At 38.6% G+C, this 24,402-nt stretch overlaps 4 protein-coding genes and 1 non-coding gene across 9 annotated transcripts in view; 4 read left to right on the top strand and 1 right to left on the bottom strand.

Annotated features, from left to right (window-relative positions):
- The window catches only part of LOC100177207 (coiled-coil and C2 domain-containing protein 2A), a 21,003-nt gene extending 5,476 nt beyond the window's left edge, over window positions 1–15,527 (top strand). For 2 of the 5 annotated variants that reach the window (XM_026838634.1, XM_018815778.2), the window contains exons 10-27: window positions 5,267–5,401; window positions 5,717–5,806; window positions 6,126–6,258; window positions 6,560–6,798; window positions 7,522–8,037; window positions 8,251–8,458; window positions 8,966–9,069; window positions 9,330–9,582; window positions 10,011–10,242; window positions 10,592–10,775; window positions 11,166–11,287; window positions 11,687–11,827; window positions 12,113–12,275; window positions 12,726–12,878; window positions 13,432–13,581; window positions 13,918–14,061; window positions 14,245–14,359; window positions 14,785–15,527. In XM_026838634.1, the coding sequence (XP_026694435.1) occupies window positions 5,267–5,401; window positions 5,717–5,806; window positions 6,126–6,258; window positions 6,560–6,798; window positions 7,522–8,037; window positions 8,251–8,458; window positions 8,966–9,069; window positions 9,330–9,582; window positions 10,011–10,242; window positions 10,592–10,775; window positions 11,166–11,287; window positions 11,687–11,827; window positions 12,113–12,275; window positions 12,726–12,878; window positions 13,432–13,581; window positions 13,918–14,061; window positions 14,245–14,359; window positions 14,785–15,038 (3,336 nt within the window). In that variant the 3' untranslated portion in view covers window positions 15,039–15,527. Of the gene's footprint in view, window positions 1–29; window positions 372–846; window positions 921–1,496; window positions 1,671–1,953; window positions 2,056–2,448; window positions 2,715–2,891; window positions 3,091–3,287; window positions 3,547–4,121; window positions 4,336–4,632; window positions 4,833–5,266; window positions 5,402–5,716; window positions 5,807–6,125; window positions 6,259–6,559; window positions 6,799–7,521; window positions 8,038–8,250; window positions 8,459–8,965; window positions 9,070–9,329; window positions 9,583–10,010; window positions 10,243–10,591; window positions 10,776–11,165; window positions 11,288–11,686; window positions 11,828–12,112; window positions 12,276–12,725; window positions 12,879–13,431; window positions 13,582–13,917; window positions 14,062–14,244; window positions 14,360–14,784 lie in introns of those variants that run through there. The other 3 variants (XM_026838635.1, XM_018815781.2, XM_018815780.2) reach the window with 3 other exon arrangements.
- On the top strand, window positions 15,468–17,476 carry LOC100179553 (DNA-directed primase/polymerase protein-like). Its single transcript, XM_002123224.3, has one exon. The coding sequence runs from the start codon at window positions 15,567–15,569 to the stop codon at window positions 17,124–17,126; it is 1,560 nt and encodes a 519-aa protein (XP_002123260.1). The 5' UTR covers window positions 15,468–15,566; the 3' UTR covers window positions 17,127–17,476.
- LOC100178723 (uncharacterized protein FAM241B-like) lies at window positions 17,373–19,038 on the top strand. The gene is made up of 2 exons (XM_002129231.5): window positions 17,373–17,621; window positions 17,950–19,038. The coding sequence occupies exons 1-2, from the start codon at window positions 17,532–17,534 to the stop codon at window positions 18,307–18,309; spliced, it is 450 nt and encodes a 149-aa protein (XP_002129267.1). The 5' UTR covers window positions 17,373–17,531; the 3' UTR covers window positions 18,310–19,038.
- Window positions 19,004–19,075, bottom strand: trnam-cau. The gene has a single exon. It is a non-coding gene; the product is annotated as a tRNA-Met (tRNA).
- Window positions 19,076–19,224: 149 nt separating this feature from the next.
- The window catches only part of LOC100181864 (cleavage stimulation factor subunit 2), a 6,677-nt gene continuing 1,499 nt past the window's right edge, over window positions 19,225–24,402 (top strand). The window contains exons 1-8 of the mRNA XM_026838625.1: window positions 19,225–19,414; window positions 19,733–19,811; window positions 20,256–20,421; window positions 20,796–20,945; window positions 21,281–21,531; window positions 21,804–21,899; window positions 22,252–22,397; window positions 23,030–23,287. Of these exons, the coding sequence (XP_026694426.1) occupies window positions 19,357–19,414; window positions 19,733–19,811; window positions 20,256–20,421; window positions 20,796–20,945; window positions 21,281–21,531; window positions 21,804–21,899; window positions 22,252–22,397; window positions 23,030–23,287 (1,204 nt within the window). The 5' untranslated portion in view covers window positions 19,225–19,356. The remainder of the gene's footprint in view (window positions 19,415–19,732; window positions 19,812–20,255; window positions 20,422–20,795; window positions 20,946–21,280; window positions 21,532–21,803; window positions 21,900–22,251; window positions 22,398–23,029; window positions 23,288–24,402) is intronic.

Here is a 24,402-nt window from a genome sequence, read left to right as displayed (position 1 = left end):
CATTACATTTTCTACATATATTTAGAGAGATGTCTTAAAATGAAATTTTAAATAAATACTGTAGTAGCTTTACCTGTTATACCATGGATGGAAGTACGATAAAAGAGCGCCTGCGTGCGCGGCGCCGAGCTATGAACCTCACGGCAGCTTCCGAGGCCTCTTCGGACACACTGGGCCCAACGAGCCCAGTAAGCCCAATGGACACCGTTGGCCCCTTGGACACAGTGGACATGATTGACCCGTTAGATGACACGGGATCCGACGATGGGTCTGCATTGAAATCCATCCTTGAGTCGCGTCGAGAAGCCTCGAGGAGAAAACTTGCAACACAGGAGCAAGTGGTTGCAATGGAGATGGAAGAACTTGATAAGGTGGGGTTATTATTGTAGTTATTAACATAGGGTGGTGGGATATAATGTATTTAATTACTTTATTTAATAAGTATGAGTTATGGAAATAATGCTAATCATTAATCTTTCAAGGTCATATCAAAGAAATAAGAAACCATAAAGTAGGCAATATGAGTGACTATTTCTCTTAAAGCCACCTTTAATATTTTGTTTGCACTTTCTTCATGTGATTACAGTAATAGAAATAAAACAATATTACAATAAATTAAGTTTTCCAGGCAAGTTTGCCTTGCTTTTAGTTGGAAAAAATATGTTTAAGCAATTGTCACAACAGAGCCTTCATGCCACAGTAAAATGAGGAAAACAATGTATCTGCATATATATTACAAAAATTAAGTTTTCCAGCCAAGTTTGACTTGCTTTTAATTGGGAAAAAATTAATAATTTTAAAGCATTTTTCAAAGTCCTACTTTAATTATATTTGTTGGTTCAACAGACACTTGAAGAGCTTCCTGAATCCCCTCCTACCACAGCTCCCACCCCTTCGCATGGTGGACAAGATACAGCAAGGTTGGTACTATGTGTATAGCTAGCATGGTGTAAATAGGCACCAATGTAGGGGTGCGTGGGGTATGTTGTACCCCCAATTTTCACCTGACAATTATATGAGCATTGTTGACCAATATACACAACTGACTAATAGGCACCAAGGTGAGGTGGGATGGGATTCATGGTGTGCCCCATTTACAACCGACAAATAGGAGAACTATGCTATATAATATAACCACTGTGTACAACTATGCACCACTGACAAATAGGCACCAATGTTGGGTTGTATGGGGCTGCATGTTGTACTTAAAATCATAAGTAAACATGATATAGTGAAAGAATGTGTAAATATGCATATCATTGATTCATCCGATAATTAGAATTATCTTAAATGGGCAATTCCTTCACAAAGCTTATTATAACAAACCACCTTTATTACCCCAGCAGAAGCCTATTATATATTTCACTTTATTAATATTATTACACCCTTATAAATGCGCCATAATATGCACTAAGACATCATAATAACCAGTTTTAATAATACACCACATTACACACTATATTATTGTAACTTACTTTATCTACATACTCCAACAGCAGCCCTCGTACAGACAGTAGAAGCGGGACTCCTCATGGCAGAAGTACCCCAAGTCTACATTCAACATTAAGAAGTCGATTGCAAGCCAAGATGTTGAAGAAGGGAGGGGGAACTACGGATGAAAGGAGGCCTAGGTCAAGGAGGTTGAAAGATAGAATGAATCTATCTACAAGGTATGGGGGTATGGTATGGTAGAATAATAGGATTTTATGGTAAATAAAATATATATATATATATATGGTCTACCGTAGAATATATATATATATGTATATAAAATCCCATTTTACTATAGAAATAGCTTTTTTATTATCATAGAAAGAATAAAACTTTGGTAGAAATAATATAGGAAGTATATATAACATAAAAACAAAACTATTTACCATAGAAATCTTGGTTATCATAGAAATAACAATATTGTATACAATAGAAACTCCAACATAAAAATAATATAAACAGGTTTGACGAGACAATCAAACAATACTCAACACTAGAGGAAGCTCAATTGTTGGAAAAAATTGAATCTAAATTATCGTGGAAGAAAGCTGTGCAAAAAACTCGGTGGGTTTGCTACTATATATGGTGTGTGTGAATTGGGGTTGTGGGAAGTATTGGGTGCATGGTGTTGTACATGGATGGTGGTTGGTAGGGTAGCGGAGGAAATCATATTTTGGGGGAGTGGCAAAATCTTTATATCATTATTTTAAGCAAAGACATAGAGAATGCATGTTTTATCGCATTAATATTTTTGAGCTCACATTTTAATTATAAAATATATCTATTAAGTTAGATATATTTTATTGTGGATGGTCCATTGATCCACATATGTTAAGACTAAATAGTGCATGTTTTTGCCTAAATAATATTTAAAGTTATGGCCTATTAGATTTTTATTTTATAATTAATATAAAGTTCAGTTATTACATTTGTTTAGTTTGCTTGTTTTTATTGCAGAGAGAAGACTGGTGAAGCTTCCGAGGTCGATAGTTATGATTTCTTTACTAAGCAATATGAGGATGTGCTTGATGTGGAGGAAGAAACTGAGGGAGTGAAAGATGAAGGTGGAGGTGGTGTTGGGGAGGGTAGGCAAGTGGAAGGAACAGCCGAAGTAGAAGTTACAGAACAAAGTGGGGAGGTTGTGCAGGAAAGTGCAACAGCTAGTGAGGGAGGGCAGGATAGTGGTGGAACAGCTGGTGAAACTCCCCAACCTGATACTGAAGGTTTAATATAATTTTTGAATTCTATTCTACATTTTAACTAATATTGTTGTCTTTGTGTACACATTATTTTTCATTGGAAATATTACTTGGAAATAATTCAAAATAAATGGCTTGTTTGTCTGCTAGGTGTAGCGACCACGCTTCTTTCTTCCAATTAAATAATTTTTATTGCTACAGTTATTGTTGAAAGTGAAAATACCAAGCTACTGGTCAGTGATATCGTGCCCAAGGAACTTGATTGGAAGTTGTATCTCATGCACTCTGCCGAGTACAATGGGTATAACCAGCAAGTGGAGAAGGAAAAGGTGAATTATTTCATCCCCAGTTCTCTACCACCGGAGGCAGCAAGCAAGGTGGAGGAAGATGCTCAACCAAGGTGAGAATTAGGGGTGCTGAGTTCAAATCTGTCTTACACCACATCACTAAATGTTATATATTATGAGCTACCCATCTTACCCCACAGTATTATACTTATATGGCAGTGACACCCATCTTACCCCACAGGTCCACAGTACTGCAAACAGTAACCATCTTACCCCACAGTATTATATTTATAACTTTAACCCTTCCCAGGTACTTGGAAGATGAAGGTTTCTATGTTGGTGAGAAACCCATAGTGTTGCAACAAAACACCAACATACTCGAGAACCGCCTTATCAAGCATGGGGGGCGGGGTTGGTTCGGTTCGGACGGGCAGGTTGATTCCTTGCCCAACCCGGTGGCTGAGATGGCAACCAAACCATGGGTTGATTCCCTTGATGAGTTAGATCCATGTGTGGAGACTGTGTATGTGAAGGCACAACCTAGGGCAGTAGAAGATAAATATCTACAGGTGTGGTTATATTTATATGTGCGGGTTGTCCATGTATATATGTTAGCTCATGTTCTAATTAACTCGTGTATAACGGCGCTGTGGACACTGGCGCAGCCAGCAGGGGGTTTAGGGTGTCGCGACCCCCTTTTAAACCCCCCAAAAAATTGATTAAAAAAAATTTTGTTTTTAAATGCTGCGCCACTGGCTGTGGGTCAGTGGTAAAGTGGTTAAGTGCATTTGTGTCTTCTAGTCTGGCTGTCGTTGCCCCACAAAACAAAACATTCATTTATGCTTGAATCCAAATACATAAGTACCCTGGGTGTTGGGGAAATGAGCCAATTCTGGCTTTAATCCTAGGTCTTTTGGACCTCACTAATATAGAATAACATGAAGGGGCTGCTCCAGTTAATGCTGAAACTGGTTATCACAGATTGGAACAATTCAATGTATTGTTCCTTAACAGAAAGATAGGTTAAATTAGATAAACTACTGAACTTTCGCTCATTATGGTAAATTTCAATAAAATATTAATGTACTTTTACATACTTTAATTTTTCTATAAAAATGTTAATCTTTATATAATTCAAAACCAGGTTTCTGACGAGAACGAGCTTCAAATAGACATCGGTTCAATCAACTTTATCCATCATTCCTTGATGAGCAGGGAGCATGTGTTAGCTTCCAACATTACAATGATGTATGATGAGTATAGAATGATCAGGCATAAGAACTACATCACATTCTATACGGACAAACTAGCTGCACTGAGGAATGCAGTGGAGACATTGAAGGAAACACTGGGTGTAGGTGCGAAGGGTCATATTATATTCAATATGGGTGAGGTACTTTCACAATACATGTCACTGAACCTGGGATTTTATTTTGGAGGATTGGAGTGTTCTGTGTTTTTAATAATCCCTAGTTTTATTGGCCACTATGTTCTATATGAGTGAGGTTCTATGCCAATGCCTTTATTGACATAAGCTGGAGTTTGCAAAACTTACAATAATTAACAATAACATATACGTTAACATATTTTGTTGTAAAATATAAGTTTAAATTTTAGCGTGTTTCCTTTTTTTTACGATTTTATATTCCCCGTAGATCCCACGGCGTTACAGAAGTCACGCATCAATGATTTCACGGCCGAGATCCGCAGAACGACTCAGCAGTTATCAACAGCCGAGTCATCAGAGCGTGACATGATGCGGCAAATTATAAACGAATGGGAAGCCATTAAAAGTTTGAGGGAGGAGCAGGGATATAATAATACAAGTGTGAGGCTGGTGGTTAAGAAGGAAGAGGTGGGATATATATGTATGTGGCATAATAGGTGTATTATAACAGGGCATATGGTGTAACTATAGAGCATCACCCATATATATATATACATACTAGAGTGTTAGACGCAGAGGTTTAATAACACAAGTATAAGGCTTAAAAGTTTTTTGGGCTGTGTTTGGGCATTTGGGAATTTATATATGTTAAAGCAATTGCCATTAAGTGTCTTGCCCAAGGTCACATATGCCCACAATAGTAGGATTAGTAGCAGCATTGAGCCTTGAACCCATAATTACAAATATACAATTACAATTTACAAATATAGTATGTGGTAGGGTACGATTAAATAAATCTGTCAACATCCTTTGTTTATTACTGAATGGGATGATAATGGAAATCTAAGCCATCATACCCCTATACCATCTTGCCCCAACCTACAATACGATTTTGACCCCAGGTAAACTACCAACATGACCTCAACAACTGGGAGACAGAAGTTGCTCACCAAGTTGATGAGAGAAGGGCTGAGTATGATGTCATAATACTATCTGCTCATCAGGAGGAAATGAGGAAATACCAAGTTCAACTACAGGTGACCTCATGCTTGCTATTGAGATGTAATGTCTGTGTATTATGGCACTGTATGTACCTTATTGGGGTAATTGGGCCAACACTGGTCAAAAATCTGTAAATCGCTGAAGAACCTTACCCATATAGAAAGGAATTTAAAAAATTAAAACTATTTTAAGCAAAAAGGGGGTTGTTAAAACATATGATGTCAGTTGTCACCCATGTTCATGTCATCTCAATCACCCATTATGTTTATGCATCACAATCACCCATTATGTTTATGCATCACAATAACCCATTATGACATGGTATTTAAATAGATAAATTTTTTTTGCAGGAATGGAAACAGAACCGTTTAAAAATGAAGCGAATACGAAAGCGAATGCAGAGAGGTTCCAAGGAGAATCTACTTGATCCGAGTTCAGAGGTGGCAATCGCAGATATTATAATATGTATAGACATATATGTTATATTATGTTGTTTTGTGTATAAAAACTTCTGTATCCTGGAACTCAGATGCTGTTTGTATTAATGTATTTAAAGTTGCAGTAACTTAAATTTAGCAAATCTTTTATAAAAAACTTTCTTGTTACAGCACAGGAACACTAAGGGTATTTTTCACTGTATAATTTGGATTATTACTTTTAGTAATAATATTTTATAGTAATTTGTTAAATTAAAGCATGTGGTCACTCCAACACCCAGACTAACTTACATGTTAACCTCATATGATATACTTCACCCAGGTTGAAGACGACGACATAAATATTGGGGGAAACATTGATAAACCCCAGAAACCCGATAAACCACCTCCGTTTGATGATGTCACAGTCAAGAATGAGGTCATGAATGACTTGATTGTTAACAGAAGAAACCCAGGTATGATGTCATAATGTCTCATTTTCTATCGTGTCCTAATACATATATCCTGTATTGCCATAAACCACAGTTGCTCCTACAACCAGACTTATACCAAAAATTAAAGTGTTTTGATACAAATACATCATCTCCAATTACATCTATAGTGGCCCATTACCCCGATAACTAGTCATTTATACCTAGTTCAATAAAAAAATAAACATTGAAACATAAATATATGATGTTTTTACACAAAAATATGACTATTTCCAACCAATTAAGTAGTTTAGCCCCAAGATCACCCCTACCCCTATCCACCCAGGTGAGGCCCGTATCTCCCTAGAGCTCACCCACACTACCACCATCACCCCAACACCCAGCGTACCCCCCTCCGAAGCCAACCGGCGTCGTGCGATGCAGAAAACGTCATCCAACCTCCGTGTATTGTTCAACGGAAGAGAGGTCTTCCAAACCGAACCCAAAATCTTATCATCGGACTTTAAATTAAACTTTGGTTCCATATTTCGAGTGAGAATCGCACAGTGGCCGGAGAGTCTTAAGGTGGGTGTTGTAGATACTCTAAGTATGCTAGTATGGTAATTCGTAAGCATGTTGTTCACCATGCCTTCATAACAAGACGCCATGCTGTGTCTTGGCAAAGGACCTCACCCTTGTAGAATGGGAACATTAAATTTTGCACTAACAGTTTAAACACAAATTTATATTTTATTCTAAATGGGTTAAGGTAGGTTTGTATGGTAGATGTGTTTTATATTGTATTTTATATCGGTGAAATCCTACAACGTGGCACACTATGGGGTTTAGGCTAGAGTTGGCCCATTACCCCAACACCCAAGGTGCTACAACTCATCAGTGACCACTGGGTTGAAGCAATGTCTAAGTGTTTTGCCCAAGGTCACATACGTCTAGCGGCATCGAGCATTGAACCCGGCATCCTTCGGTTACAATGTGGTTTTTGTAGCTACCTACCACCCAAACAACCCATGCTTTCATACACCATACTCATATATGGGTTGTTAGCAGTATAATAACCCCATATGACCCCTGGTCACCCTTTTTTTTCTTATATGACCTATAGTGACCCCATATGACCCCTAGTAACCCCTATATGACCTATAGTAACCCCATATGTTCCCTAGTAACCCCATATTACCCCATATGACCCCTAGTCACCCCATATGATCTCCAGTAACCCCATATGACCCCTATAACCCCTATGTAAAGGGTGTGTCTTGTAATCTCACCCCTATTCTTTACCCACAGGTTGAGTTATTAACCTCCGGGTTGGTTAGCAAGTCCATTACATCCACATTCTACCTCGACATTCCCCCTACCACCGTGCATTCGGGTAATGTAAGGTTGGGGGTTAGTGGGTTCACATCCAACAAGGTGGAATCACACACCCATGAGGGGGTGGGTAGTGGTACACCGTTCACGCTACGAACAAATGAAACAAACCCTACGTCACTCAACACAAAGGGACAACTGATAAGCAGTGTATCGTGGAGTTTAGACGCAAATGGACGGGTACTCGCCCCTAAGGGGTTAGTGGAGCGCGAAGACCCAATTTCGGGGGCTAACCCCTTAAAAAGTAACGACCCCGTGATAGCTATTGGGGCTGAGAGGTTACAGGACCCAGAGTCGTTAACTAAATGGGTCCAGGAGTCCCGTCTTGACCCAAATGATCCCGAAAACGCAGCGTTGGTCCCGTTTATGCAAGGGAACAAAGATGGCGACGTGTTTCTTACACAGGACTACTTTAGATTGGAACAACTTCAGGTTTGGTATAAAATCATATTTTGTTGAATAAAAGCTGTTTTTAGTTATATATCATGCTGAAGAAGACTATTATTTAGAAGTTAAATTTCACGTAATATATAGGCAATCATATGTTATTTAAAAGGGCTTAGTATAAAGTTTTACAAAATTCCGATGTACTATACATTACATGTCCCGGTATATTTTGTAACAATGTCCAATGTTTTGCAACAGGAAGAGTTCAATTTCATCACAGAGGAAGAATTCTCGCGCTTGAATCGATTCCGGTTGCTACGGTTACGGCACGAGGAAATCCCGGAGTTTCGTAATATTTCTATGTTGCCATGCAACGAGCATGAGGTCACAGAGTCTGCGTTTACGGCGTACGAGAGAAGGTTAAAGGAGAAAGATGTGGTTAAGATGGAGCGTGGGGTGGATGGGGGTGAGTGTGATGTTATTTGTGGATATTCTCACATGACTTTGTTATATATGTTGTGATTAAATGAATGAATGTAACTTATTTTTCCTCGAGGGTAGTGTAAAGACAGTCGTTATAACACGGTTGTTCTGTTTCATACACCTCGTGCCCGCTTGAGTTGAATAAATACAACTTATTTATCCTCCTGTAAGTTGTCATATACTACATACCTTACAAAGTTGTACAGCAGACTAAAGAACTTACAATTTGTGTGATATCTTGCTTTATCTATTATGTTTATTGCTTCTAACATTGCGACACAGCCTCGGTGTCTGTCCCTGCACCATAGACAATAATATGCACTGTACACATTACATATATAGTCTATGTACAATATACTAGTGTACATTGTAATAATGTAACTCCCACCTTAGGGTAATGCAACCATGCTGTACACGACACAGCCTCAGTAAATATACCCTGGGACTGTATATAATACACATACTATATTAATATCAACCACCACCATAGGGACTCTTAGTCCACACCGCATCGAGGTTTTAAAGTTCCGTCAGAATGTTAAAGACGCCGTGTTACATAGATTCTATACATCAAGACATCACTATAGTTTGCAGGTAGGTGGGTTATATGGGTGTTGTGGTTATGGGTTAAGAATATATAGGGGTTATGGCTGGGTTATTACTTTGGCCTAATTCCCGGGTGTCTTACTTTACCATGACTTACCCTCATAGGCCAGTCTATGTACTATATTTTATATAAGTTATTTGAATACGCGACAAGCAGTTAGTACTGTGGCTATTGTTTAATGCTGTGATAAATTTCGCTTAAATGTACTTTATTAGAAGATTTGTAATAACTCTGATACCCTACGCAGGACATGGTACACGAAGAACAAGTTCCGGACATTGGGACACTTGGTGCCAGTATTGTGAAGATCGCTGAACCACGACGACCACTCAAGCCTGTCCGTAAAACTCGTAAAAAAGCGATGTCGCAAAACCTTACAGAAGGTTCGGTTCGGATCCTCGTTAATGTGGTGCGGGGTTATAACATCCCTACACGACAAGCGTCACATTCCCACCAACCGGATAGAAGGGGCGAGGTTCAAGTTGGGGGGGCTATGGCAGGTGGGTGTAAAGTGGTAAGGGGGGGATGGGTTACAATAGTGGGCATGGGGTGTATGGGAACACAATGTTTGAACACCCGTGCTAATACTTTTTAGGGGAAATGCGAACCATATTTTTAAAAAAATACTTTATGGTTTTTAAACCAAGTTTGGTAAAAACCGTTAAATGTTATGCTGGCGTTTTCAAACGTTGTATTGTAGATAATTTCTTCTTCTTTCAAATAAAACCAACTGTAATAGTTTTGGCCAACTCTGAGCGAAGTTATGATCATTTTTGTGTTTACCTGTTTTTAAAAAATGTATCGATTGTATGCATATTTGCATTACTCGGCCCAAGTGGTAAGATTGCAAAACAAACAATTGCAAAAAACTTTTAGAATTATAATAAACCCCCCACAACCATAAATGCAAACCCCACCAACCCCACAGCATCGTCATTAAGAGTCGGCCAACACCTTGACCCGTCATCCAAGTCGTACCTCGTGGCTCCGTTTGTCGCGGCTTCGTTCCAAGATGCCACGGTCACGACAAGTGTCGCACAAGGTCCGAGCCCAAGTTGGAATGAAGAGTTACAACTCCCGTTTTGCGCACCGAACAGCGATTATAACGCAAGTAACTTGCAGAAGGTGGACGATGTTTTATTCATCCATTTATTTGACAGGTAATATATATCATATATATTGTTGGTGCCAGGCCTATTATAATTTATATGCAACAATTTGCCTGTAGATCTCTTTCAGACTCTTGATATTAATGTTATACAGTCTGTTGAAATGAATTTAACTTTTCATTTGTTGGGAAACATAATTAGTAGTTTTATTTGAACCCTCGTCCCTAGGCATGAAACACTAAGATAGTCCCTTAACCCTTATAACAGATAAACCTGTTTAACCACTTACTCCCAAACAAAATATTACATTTATAATAATACACCCCATAATAATAATCATCCTATCACATATACCATAAGACATAATCCCTCACCCCCACTATAACCCCCGTACACCCAGAGTAACGGAAGACGCCACCCCCACAAACACGGAGGACACGGCCACCATTATAACACGTGTACAAAACCACTGGCTTGGTTCATATGAACTACCATTCTCCACTATATACCAACGTGGAAAGATTGATGGGACGTTTAAAATTAAAGTTCCACCAGTGTTGCTGGGGTATAACTTGGAGAGGGAGGTACGTGGTATTTAATGTGTGGCTTGTCCTAATAAAGGGTATTATGTAACTTTGCGGGTGATTATTTTTCTGTATGGCTGGCAATTTAAACAACCCATTAGTAGTGACTTGAAAAATGTAAATTTGACTTGTTTATTCTGGTTATACCATGGGTTTTATGTTTCATACACTCCGTGCCCGCTGAATTGTCCTATATCGCTTAAAACTATCGTTAAAAATATAATTAGGTTGTTCTATATAATAAACTTTGTGCCTGCTTACAAGTCACGGAATGTAACTCGTGAACGTTTATTTTTATATAAAAGTATGTATATAATGTGCAAATCATGTGTATATTGTATATAGGGGTGATGGTAAACTGTAAACATAACCCCCCCCCCCATATTCCAGCTCCCTCCCAATGCCGACATGCACGAGCGTATCGAATCACAATTCCTTCAACAAAGTTCGGGAACTTACCTCACTATATTCGTTACATTGGAACCTGTGCTGAAGCCTATGGACCCTCCCAAGTGAGTAGTGAATAGAGGATGTGGGGTTCAAGGCCTACTGTTGGGGGTTGGTGTGGTTGAATAGAGGATGTGGGGTTCAAGGCCTACTGTTGGGGGTTGGGTGTGTCATTGGGCTCTTTTAGGCTAAAAACCACATACAGTATTTTTAATAGAATTTCCATGACAGCCATATAATGTTTTGACTATTAGACAAAAGACAACTCGGTTCTTGGAAAGATCTTGTTAAACAATTCGAGCGTCTGAAATAACTCCTGTCATTTTTAGCATGAGTGTTACCAATATACTTAATGATAAATAGGGAAAAATCTGGCTCATAAGCTTTGGATTCTCTTTCCGTATTTTATGTTTTAAACCTAAAATACTTTGCTTTCCCACCTTAACAAACCCCACAACACTTAGGTTGAAGTTTGAGAGCCAAGAAGATGTCTCACTTCTGCGGAGATGTGTTACGTACCTCGCTGATTGTAATAAAAGATATCCAAATAGAAATGTTAAAACTACGGTCATAGATATCAAAGGGGAGTCCGTATTAATAACAAGGTAAGCTTGTATTTTAAATATTTATACATGTTGTTGCCAGGTGTATCACGGGGTGGTCATCTGGTATAAAATTAACTTCGATTTTATCGAAATTATTGCGTTTTTTGTAAGTTCTATGAAAAAAATATTGTGTCTGGTTGTCTGCTACCCTGCTAGCAAACAGCAAGTTAAAGTTGTTTAAAATGATAAAGTTTAAACCTATGACTATGGTACTACTAGCATTAAAATAACCTTAACTGTTAAAATACCCCATTTATGACATCACACCCCCTATTGTCTTACCAGATTCGTTCGACCCCTCCCCCCACCCCCCGAACTAACAGAAGCTACCAACACAAACACCATTATTACATTGGAGAAGATCGCGCGATTTGTATCGTTGATCCCGTTTGTGTCAGATAATGTTACGTACGCGGGGATATGTGATTTGTGGAGTACATGTGATCAGGTAGGGGGAATATTCTGTATATATGGGTGAGGTACTGTAGTAAGTTGTACATAGGGTTTAGGCCAGAGTTACCCCAACACCCGAACACGCAGGGTGCCGCATGAACCTCACCAGATATTGAAGCCTGTCGCTTCCCCGAAGGTAGGCGACAAGGGCTTTATTGTAATGAATGGAAGATCTTCCCTTGACAGTTTGACCCTTGTGCTAATAACTAATTATGTTAACTGGAGCAATTAAGAACATATACCCCCACGGCCACAATGGTAGCAGCAACGAGCCTTGAACCTGTACAATTAGACTCTGGTCTAGAGCCAGATGCCCAAAACACTGTGCCACAGGTGCACTACTGATTATAAATATTGTTTAAATTCCCCCCCCTTCCCATAGTTTATGCAGATGTTACTTTAACCCCACCCCCACAATCCCCCCACTTTAACCCCCCCTCCACAGTTCATGCAGATGTTATGCGGCGATGAGGAAGAACATGCGATCCTCCTGCTCAACTACTTCCTACACCTTGGTAAACAAGCTTACTTGTTATTAGGTACAGCTGTGCCTGAGGGGAATACTGCGTATGTATTGACTGTGGACCATAATGCCAGGGTAAGTATATGTATTATGGAAACTATATTATGTTCATTCTAATTAAATTGTACAATATTTTTTGTGTTATAACACGGCATATGTAGTACCATTATGCTGAGGTGGATTCAATTCATATGATTATTTCACTCTCAATACCACATTTTATCAACCCTTGAGAGATTAACTACCTTAGTGGGGATAGTACCACAGGGTATAAAGTAATGTACCAACTCTGCCCTAAATTCCTAGGTGTTGGGGTAATGGGCGTATTATTAAGTGTTTATAAACTGCCTCAGTGGGGTCTAGATGTTAGCACCCTTGGTGTTGGGGTAATGGTCAACTCTGGCTTAAATCCCAACACCCATTCATGCCTTGCTATAGGACCCCACCCTTTACCATAATACACCTAACACTGGTAATATCATACCAGCTCCTTAAACAATAAAATCACCCATATAACTTACCATAGTATATACAGAAATCACCCATAACTTACCATAGTATATACAGAAATCACCCATATAACTTACCATAGTATATACAGAAATCACCCATAACTTACCATCCACAGGAGTACATAATATGGAACGCCAGTACAGGCGAATACCATGACAAAAGTGACCCACACTCCCCCTTGCAAAGTGTTGGCGCGTTGATCAATGATACAAATATCTGGTTTAATGTTCAAACACAAGATACTCCAATGAGGGTTCGTTATAATGTGAGTACAAATATATAGAAATATATTATTTCTATAGGCATATTTTACTTGTTTTCTAAAACAGATCTTCTATTATTTATTTGCGTACTGTTGTTTAAATCTAATGTCTCGCACGGGTTGTTTTCATCAGGGTGTCGCTTAACGTTGCAAACACTATTGACTTAAACTGACTGACTGGTATTTTTATCAAAAACTTCTGCACGAAATAAATGCTGATTCAAGATGTTTTCCAACTGAAATTCCTTTAAAAGGGGGGTTTAAATGTTACTTCCAAACAAGTGGCATAGAAACATAATAAACAACATTGAAATATTATACAAACCCCACCATCCGCAGGTAACGAGGATGTCTGATTGGAAGGCCTTCTTCCCGATCACGGCGACGCCCCTTCCTTCCATCCAACCAGAATCGTTGTACTACCCACCAACCGACCAATCATATGTCGCCAACCTTATCGATGCTGTGGAACGGACTTTGAAGGTAATTGTGATGTATTAATGGTAAGATGTAAAATAAATTAAATAAATAAACTTAAAAAGTAATAAGATACCGCACCCATACAGATATTAACTTATATTACCAGCTCCACTGCCATATCTTCCTATAGAACCTCACCCATGCGTATACGAACCTTTATAGATATATTAACTTTTTACATTCCAGGACCGCATCGTATCCTGGCGTCCCCGTCACATCACCCGATGGAATCGATCGGGAAATTCCATCCTGCGGCAAATTGTGAAGGGGTTGGAAGAGAGGGTTAGCAGGAAGACTGGAGGTGGGTGGGTTTGTGGCAGTATATGGGGTTTGGGGGGGGGTTAAAGTGGTTGGGTGACTATAAGAGATAAAAAAAACAGATGTTGTATTTATTCTGTATGACTGATAATTTGAACAACCCATTAGTGACCACTGGGTTGGAGCAATTCCCGTTAAGTGTCTTGCCCAAGGACACATACGCCCACAATGGCCCAAGGACACATACGCCCACAATGGCCCAAGGACACATACGCCCACAATGGCCCAAGGACACATACGCCCACAATCATAGCAGTGTTGAATACAGTTCAATGCAGGAAACAACATTATTGTGTTCATTCAGTAATATAGCAAGCATGAGATGTATGAAACAGAACACCCGATAAATAAGTAACACACTCACAGTGGTGGACACAAACCTAGTAATAACGCATATTATTTCTGCAGTGGTGAACACAGGACACAATGAACAACTGTTATCGCAACTCGGAGACGTTCGTTTCACAGGTTACCCCATGGATCAACCCTACACTGGTGTCGAGGCCGTTGTTTCAGCTGTTAGGAGCACGGAGGTGCATAAAATACAAGACCCTGATGTTGAATTTTCAATGGCTGTTCATATACATGCGTATCCTGCGTCTGTGTTGGCTGTGTGGGTGTATGTGGCTGCTATAGTGAATAGGAGGAGACATGATCTATAGTTTGTGGGGTAATGTCTAAATCAGTGGTTATTAATGGTGCTGCAAATTCAAATATTTGAATTTGAATATCGGTTTATATTTATGTAGAGTAAATTTTTTTTCATATTTTTTATGAAACTTTTTTCTAGATGATTTGTGCATTGAAAGCTGAGTAACTTCTATATTTTGCTATGTTTTACATTTTATATTAGTTTATATATTTATTTTAATAAAACAACAAATAAATTATGAAAGATGCATTTTTGCGTGGTTTAAATTTTGGTATTATCGGCGACTTTGTGCCATTTCCAATCGAATTAATTTGTCCCCTGGTAGAATTGAAATTTTCTTCGATTTCTATGTTATAATTTCCCTTTTTCTCGCGGTATATAAACGGAGGAAAGTTGGTGAAGCGAAACAAACGATGACGAAGCAGTAAGACGACGGTTAGCGTGTGTAAGTTTGATTAGAAGTTCGTGTATTTGCTATTTTGTTTAATTCAGAAAAAAAGGTCTTCGTGGTAAAATTGTTAGAAGAATTTACCCGAAAATGGCAGAAAAGTTGCAAAATTGTGGCGAAAACAGCAACATAGACACAACAACTGTAAAAACAAAGAGAAAATATTGTTTCACTAAAATAGAGACTCAGTGCAAAAAGTTTCAATCTACCCCTATGGTATCTATGTACAAACCAAGATTATGCGAATTTGAGTTACCGGCGCCAACGTGGAAGTTGTTTACGAAGCAAAATGGTGCAATTGAATATGCTAAGTGTGCAAACGAAAGGTTGTTCGTATTTGGGAACGAATTTGGTGACGGTGGTATTAGAAATTTTGTGGCGGCTACAATTGAAGAGTTCTGGTTTTACTATTCACAGAAAAGTTTCGGCGAAAGGCATTTTTACGAAGTTATTCAAGAAAATGCTCATTGTCATCTTTATTTTGATATTGAGTTTAATAAGACGATGAATCCGGAGAAAAATGGGGGAAATATGATTTCTATTTGGATTGCGTATGTGTGCTCTTGTTTGTTGCGGAGTTTTTGTTTAAAATTGACGAGAAAATGTTTTGTGGAACTTGAATCGAGCTCTGACGTTAAATACAGCCAACATGTTGTTGTGCATATGCCCCAGGGGTGCGTGTTTAAGGATAACATACATGCTGGGAGGTTCGTGAAAAAGATTTGCAGGGATTTGAAGGAATATTTAAGTTTGGAGCCAAAAACTGCGCCATCGGATATACTTTGGATTGAAGAATTGGAATTTCGGGATAAGTTACAAGATTTGGTCGTGAAGACAACCAACGGGAATGGCATTTTCATAGATGAGGGAGTGTACACAAGGAATCGGAATTTCCGACTTTTTATGTCAAGAAAACGAAACAAAAACTTTGAATTAAAGATTTCTGACAAATGTGAATTTGATTTTAATCAAAAGTTTCCAAATTTATCAATTTTTAAACCAATACAACAAAAGCTGGGTGAAAACGAGAATTCTTTTAAACTAAAACAAATATTTTTTGTTTCTATTGTCACGAACGTGTGTGAGGATAAGGTTGTTAGGTTTTTGGAAGTCCCGACGGAAAAAGATGAAAAACAAGCAAATAATTTGAGCAGAAACGACGCCATAGTTGCCCCAGTTACAACTTATGGTTTGGAATCGTCAGAGTTTGGAATCCCAACCAAAGAAATATCGGAATTTATCACAAACTATATAAAAAGATTCAATGAAAAAGCTCGGATTCGTAAATTGACATATTTTCCCACTACGCGTGTCATTAATTATGACATCACAGGGACCAGATTTTGCCATAATATCGGTCGTGAACATAGAAATAACAATATTATGTATGTGGTTGATGTGACAGGTAGGAGTTGTCACCAGAAATGTTACGACTCCGATTGTCGCGCGATCGGCTACAAATCACCCTCGTTCTCATTGCCACAGGAGATTGATGACATCATCACTTGTTACGAAGCAATCAGCCAATCAGAAGGTGGCGAAAAATTTAAAATTTCAGACAAATTTGAAAAATCTTTTGACGATTACGAAATGTCTGATAGTGACATCATAAAGGCTGTTGTTGAATTTGAAACAAACAATACCTTATGACATCACAATAAACATTTGTTTGGAAAAAGTTTTAACCTTTTTTTATTTGTTTTACGTTTTGCACTTATTTTTATCAATTTGTATTTTACTGTTTTATGTATTTTTATGCTTGTAATTTTCCACTCTATTCTTGTATTCTATATGGGAGAGGGCCAACCCACGTCTTCTATTTGGGAGGGGGCCAGCTCACGCCGTATATGAAGTTTAGGCCAGAGTTGGCTAATTATAATTATTACCCTTTTCTTATTCCTACAAGCTTTGTTGAGGTAATATGCCAACTACAGTCTAAATCTCATTCTCCCCAGTGTGTCTGACCCATTAGTTCCATTATCCTGTTCCTATCCCCCCAGGTTTAAACTACATTAACCCATTTATATATTATATGTTGATCTGTGCGTAACTACCATGGTACGAGTATCGGCAAGCGGGGAAATTATCCGCGATGATAAACAACCTGTCAATCAAAACCAACCAAATTACAGATCAAGCAGAATTGTAAGTTTGCTGTTTAGTAAATATAATATATGGGTGTGGATTTTTACTCCCAGAATTATAAATGACTTTGTTCTCTACGTACCGCTACTGTTACATTTTATCTTTGGTTCAAGTCAGTTTCAAACATATAAAATATACCAAAATAAAATATCCTTGTCTGTATGAAAGCATGAAGTTAAAACATAAACACGGCAGCGTGGCTTAGTGGTTTGGTTATTGCGTTTGTAACCAAATTACGCAAACAAAGTTAGATGACACTAAGATGGAGGAATGTTTAATAACGCAATAAAATCACTCGGTGGCGCCATTGACCCTGCTTTGTCCACAGGGTCGTATAAACTCACCACAAGATGGGGGTGGAGAGCATGGGAACCAGCCACAAGGTGGCGGTATGGGTGGAGCGTTCGCCGAGGGGGGGCAGGGGAGGACGGTGTTTGACACTTGGAATGAAAAACTCCTCCAACTAGGAATACCACGTTGGAACATAGGGAGTCATGTTGTTGAACCTATTATGACAACAGCTATGGTTGTTGTATTGTTGATGTTTGGGTTACCTGGGGTCTTGTTTCTTGGGCTTTTGTACTTTGTGGTGACAATAAGCCAACAGCGCCCACAAGCGGCGGCGAGTACGAGGCGTCCACCGCCCTCTGGCTTCTCCGGTGGTGGGAGAAGATTGGGAAGGTCATAAAAATAATATAAATATCAGGGTTTAAAATTTAGGTAAAACAATAGTAGCTTTAGCCCCGAACTGCAAGAAGGACTTGATTTTGGTGAAACAATGGAATTATTTATTTGTCTCTTCTGTTGATCGCCCAACTAAAATTGTATCTTAAGCACAAAAGGTTGTATAAGCTGCCACCTTTTATCAAAGGGAAGCTTAACAACAAAAAAAAGTTTAGGTTTCCTATTGCTCGCTTTATAAATCGTTTTATCTTTGTAATACTTTGGCAATATCTCATTTATAACCCATTTACTTTGTTGCATTGTGGTAACTTGAGTTGTAATCTGTACATAATTATTTCAATGGATATATATTGATTTTACTAATGCATTAGACTAGATTTAATGTTACAATCGCAATCCAACAAGTGGTTTGACTGTGAATGAATTTCTGTGTAACTTTATGCCCACTACAAAGTTATTCCGGGTATTTTTGCATCAAATTGTTGCTCCATCTTTAAAAAATCGCAACGCAAACGCATAGCCATGTTTTACAGAAGGAATATTGTTTCACAAAAGGAATATTATACAACCTCTGAATTGGCAAAGTAAAACGCACAGCACTGAAAGGTACATTGAGACTACAACGTTGTAGTTTTTGAGCGGGGAAATAAACGAATGTATATTCTTTACCCTCGCTTGGATGGAAAACAAGGTAAAAGTAGCAGAGGATGGTTTCGATCCATCGACCTCTGGGTTATGGGCCCAGCACGCTTCCGCTGCGCCACTCTGCTGTCGATTACACGTTGTGTAAACATTAGTCTTATCACAAACTATTGACATATGTCCAGGAAACTATTAATTATCGCAATATATTAATTCTGATATTTTGTATCCGCTAGACGTCGCTGGTGTTGCGTGTATTTTTAACGCGTGTTTTTACTTTTACATAATATTTTGCGTAACAAAACATATGTTTGTAATATTGGCATACAAACTGTAACGTTAAAGTTATATACCATGTTGTGATTTAGCTTGATTACAAATCATTTTTAGTGTTTAGTTTGTTGTTAAAATGAATATGCGAGATAGAGACCCGGTGGACTACGAAAGATCTATCCGTTCTGTATTCGGTAAGTAATGTGTGGTGTGGTTGTGGTATATATATGTTTTGGTGGCACGAGTGAAGAATTCTTCAGTACGTTAAATGTTTGGCTGGTGGGGAGTGTTAGAGGTTGATAGTTAGGGGGCAGGGGTTATATTCTATGTGGGTGAGGTCCCGCGGTGTGGGCACGGGTCCTAGGATTTAGGGCAGGATTGGCCCATTACCCCGTTATGGTGGATCGTTCACCGTTTTGGTGTATGTTTATAAACCTAACCATTGATAAGTCACTCAAGTTCCCACCTACAAAATTATAAACGACCAACTTTACCGAATATTACTCTTACAGTTGGCAACATACCATACGAGGCAACGGAGGAACAATTGAAAGATATTTTTAATGAAGTTGGAAATGTTATCAGTTTCAGGTTCGTTTAATAAGTTGGTGATTACCATGGTTCTGCATACATATATACTTTATCAGTATTGACAACAAATCTTTACAAAACCTGGGCAATTGTGGCCGTATGTGTCCTTGGGAAAGACACTTAACAGTAATTGCTACAACCCAGTGGTCACTAATAGGGTATTCAAATTGTCGGCCACACATAAAAACAATCACCATAAAATAACATACATAACTTGTAAGTGAGCACAGGGTGTAAGCCAATATTATGCTATTCTATATATGTAAGGTCATTGAGAAAATATGATTAAATAAACTGTTACTATGAACAAGGGTCACAATTAGTTAAATAACATAATTTACTCCATATGTTTGACAACCATAAGTGGACATTGGCAAAGCACATGGGTTCCCCCAAAATGCTAATCATATTTTAATAATTCCATCACACTGTGTTTCACCACAGACTTGTGTTCGACCGCGAATCAGGAAAACCGAAAGGTTATGGATTCGCGGAGTACCAAGATAAAGAAACCGCGTTAAGTTCGATGAGAAATCTTAATGGGAGGGAATTACACGGTCGCCCGTTACGAGTGGATCACGCTACAAGTGAAAGAAACAGAAACGTGCAGGTCTTGTGTGTGGTTTTAATATATATTGATATATCTACAGGATAAAAGTGTGGGGATAAGCTACTGTGGGGTTTTGTGTGAAAGTGGTTCATTAAATAAGGCTGTATCTTTAGAATAAAGGTTATTCAATGTTGTTGCTGTCAAGCCTAATATTCTAAAATCACTTTTTTAAGATTAAAATTCAAAATTATTTGTTACATAGTTTCGGTTTGCATAGTATTTGTCAATACCTTTTGATGGTGAAGCAAAAGTAAAGAGTCATACCCCACGTCACCATGTGTAAAGGGTAATGGGGCGTCTTTGGCCTAAATCTCTTGACAAAGACCTCATCCATATAGAATAGATCATATATTTATTTATTTAATTTATAACAGGATGAATTCAACAACCTTCGCTCCATGGCTCCGCCGGTGGAATCAGATTACGGAGACGCTACCTCGCCACAAGACGCCCCTGAAGCCATCAGTAAAGCTGTAGCGAGTTTACCACCTGAACAAATGTTTGAACTAATGAAACAAATGAAGGTATATGGGAGTTGTGGGTGGTGTGGAGGGTGGGTGTATATGAACATCAGTAAAGCTATATGGGGGTATGGGTATGTAGAGTGTTGGAGGGTGTCTACAGACTAAACAAAAGGGTAAAATCTATTGTTTCATGATGTTATATTGTGTGTAATGTGCATGGTACTATATGACATTTTATCACTTAGTTAAAATGCTACTTACTGTACATTTATTTAAACACTGTACATTTATTTAAACATGTTTCTTTTATTCATTTATGTTGCTTTAAATATCATTTCAGTTTATTAGACTCACTAAACTAGGATACCATTAACTAAATATTCTCATATCTCCAGCAATGCATTCAAAACAACCCCGTCGAAGCCCGCAACATGCTGCTACAAAACCCACAACTTGCGTACGCGTTGTTACAAGCACAAGTTGTTATGAGAATAGTAGATCCCGAGATAGCTATGAAGATGCTGCATCGCCAAACACCCGTTCAACCTCTTATCCCACCTAATGATAAACCAAGGCCAGAAATGGTAAGCGAGGTTGGTTGTATATGGGTGGGGGTTGGGGTTAGGCATGCTATGGGACCTGGGGTGTTGGTCTAATTACCCCAACACCCAGGGTGCTATCGTTGTGGTGTATGTGTTCCAGAGCAAGACACTTAACAATTTCCTAAACACAGTGGTCACTAATGGGTTGTTGAAATTATCAGCAATACAGAAAAAACAATCACCCGCAAAGTTAAACATGTGGTAACTCGTAAGTGGGCACAAAGTGTTTAAAACAGGACACCTTTAACTTCTAAATCCATAAAATCCTAAACTAAACAAGATAAAACATTGCTACATTAACAACCCTCAATCCCAGGATTCTCAGACAGAACGGGGGTCCATTACCGGGGTTAGGTGGTTTCCCCGATGAGAGAATGATGCGTGATCGTGAACCCATGGAACATATGGACAGGTGGGGTAATTAGTTTAATCTTTGGTTTAATTATTATATAGTTGATATAACATGGGTTTCTGCTTAGTTTCAATGCAAGCATAACAAACAAATATATATTGAACAATTTTTTTATTATTATTTGCATCCTAATTTTGTTGATTAATTAATTAATTAACATCAAAGTCGATTATTTCGCAAAACAATAATCACTTATTATTTTAATTAATTACAATATTTTATTAAAATATTTACAATAAATAATTATTATATTATAATGAATCAAATAAACTAATTGTTCTTCGTTACTAACAACATAGATATCATGTTATCGTATAATAAATCCCCATAAAAATAACATAACTTTGAATAGAAATAATATAAATAGTCACATGATGGGTGGAGGGCCCCATCGTGTGGGTCGCAACATGGAGAGGGGTGATCACATGACTGACATGCATCATCGACCACCACCACATATGGATCAACGTCCTGGTAGTCCCGATCGATTCGGGAGAGGTAATGTAACTATAGTATACAAATATACAATATATTATATACAAATATACAATAGGCTACCATATATATATATATATGGATGTTTGGGGTTGGAATCACCATGGTACCATATACTACAGTAGGGTGGGGGAAGATGGGACACCTTTTAATTCCATTTTCTCTCTCTATTTGGTAGTAAACAAAGAACATTTAATGAATTATAAAATCGTATCCTCACGACTCCCATAGACAGTTGTTAATTGTTTAAAACACGATCAGGATATTTGGATATGCTAAATGAGGCCCATCTTCCCCCACACCACTATACATATATATATATATATATGTATACATGGTAGTACGTGGTTGGCATGAACTTATAATTTATATATTTTGTATCGCCACCACACACATATGTGGGCACATAGGCATATAAGGGTGACTTTGTAATAAAGGTTGTTTTGTTGCATCATCATCATATTTCATTTAATATGAGCGGGCAAAGGAAAAGGGATTGACAGTTCTTGGTTGTTCCATGGCCTACTTAAAAATGGGGGTTTAACAGGGTTTGGGGGCTTGAAAATGCTCCTTATCCACCAATGATTATTATTATATATTTATAATATATCTCCATTATCATTATTTCTCTACAGATCGTAACCTGGACCCAAACTTCCAAGATCGCGAATCAATGGAAAGAGGTGGGGGTAGGGGTAGAGGGCCCCCTATGGAGCGTACACCCATGGATAGACCCCCAATGGACAGGGGGCCAATGGAACGAGGGCCAATGGACCGGGGCCCAATGGACCGGCCCCCTATGGACCGTGGACCGCCAATGGATCGGGGCATGATGGAACAAAATATGGGGCGAGGTGGGCCGCCCATGGATCGTGGCCCGCCAATGGATAGAGGTGTGGCTATGTGTTCTTTACTAGAATTATTACAGAAAAGCTAAAAAATTAATAAGATTTTATAAACATAAAACCTTTTCCTTTTGTTTCTTTATAGTTGTTAAAAAAAAGTTGGAATTTGTTTAAAATATTGTGTTTAATTTTAAATCTTCTCACACCTGGTTATTCCCCTAGGTCGTTCTTCAATGGACCGGGGAGGACCCCCAATAATGGGGGGAAGACCTCCGATGTTGAGGGGGGGTGATGGATCATCGGACCCACGTAGGGGACCCCAACGTAACGCGATGGATGAACCCACATCGGAGCAAGACCATGAGAAGGTGGGTTGGGGGGAATATATAGTAGGGTGGGGTAAGATTGGACACCTTTAGCACATATGATCTAAATATACTGATCAAGTTTTAAACAATTGTTAACAGTATACGGAAGTCGTGAGGATACGGTTTTAAAATTCCTTGAATGTTCTTTGTTTACTACCAAATGGAACGAATAAAAATCGAATAAAAAGGTGTCCCATCTTACCCCATCTCACTGTATGAAAAGTGGAGGTTTTAAAGTATATGTGTATGTTTATATTACATACATTGTCGCCATTTTGTGCCCTTTGTATTGCGGGTTAAATGGATATAGGATAATATTAGATCCTTTAAATTAGCAGGAACACCATGTGCGGTAATGAGCATGAGGTGTTTGTGTGTTTGGGGGAATGAGGTGTATGTGTCAATGTTTGGGGTGAATGAGGTGTATGTGTCAATGTTTGGGGGGAATGAGGTGTATGTGTCAATGTTTGGGGGGAATGAGGTGTATGTGTCAATGTTTGGGGGGAATGAGGTGTATGTGTCAATGTTTGGGGGAATGAGGTGTATGTGTCAATGTTTGGGGGGAATGAGGTGTATGTGTCAATGTTTGGGGGAATGAGGTGTATGTGTCAATGTTTGGGGGGAATGAGGTGTATGTGTCAATGTTTGGGGGGAATGAGGTGTATGTGTCAATGTATGGGGGGAATGAGGTGTATGTGTCAATGTGTGAAAGGCTAAAGCTATAGATTCAGGAGAAGACCAAAAAAAATTAATTGAATCGATAAAATGTTACAAAATTACCCCTCGTGAATCACA

This window comes from Ciona intestinalis, unplaced genomic scaffold, assembly GCF_000224145.3.
Source record: "Ciona intestinalis unplaced genomic scaffold, KH HT000101.2, whole genome shotgun sequence".
Lineage (NCBI taxonomy): Eukaryota > Metazoa > Chordata > Ascidiacea > Phlebobranchia > Cionidae > Ciona > Ciona intestinalis.
This window is presented reverse-complemented; position numbering and strand designations above follow the sequence as displayed.

Coding starts and splice junctions, on each gene's coding strand:
- LOC100179553 (XM_002123224.3), top strand. CDS start 15,567: ATGGCAGAAAAGTTGCAAAATTGTGGCGAAAACAGCAACATAGACACA.
- LOC100178723 (XM_002129231.5), top strand. CDS start 17,532: ATGGTACGAGTATCGGCAAGCGGGGAAATTATCCGCGATGATAAACAA. Junction 17,622..17,949: donor ATTACAGATCAAGCAGAATT/GTAAGTTTGCTG, acceptor CTTTGTCCACAG/GGTCGTATAAACTCACCACA.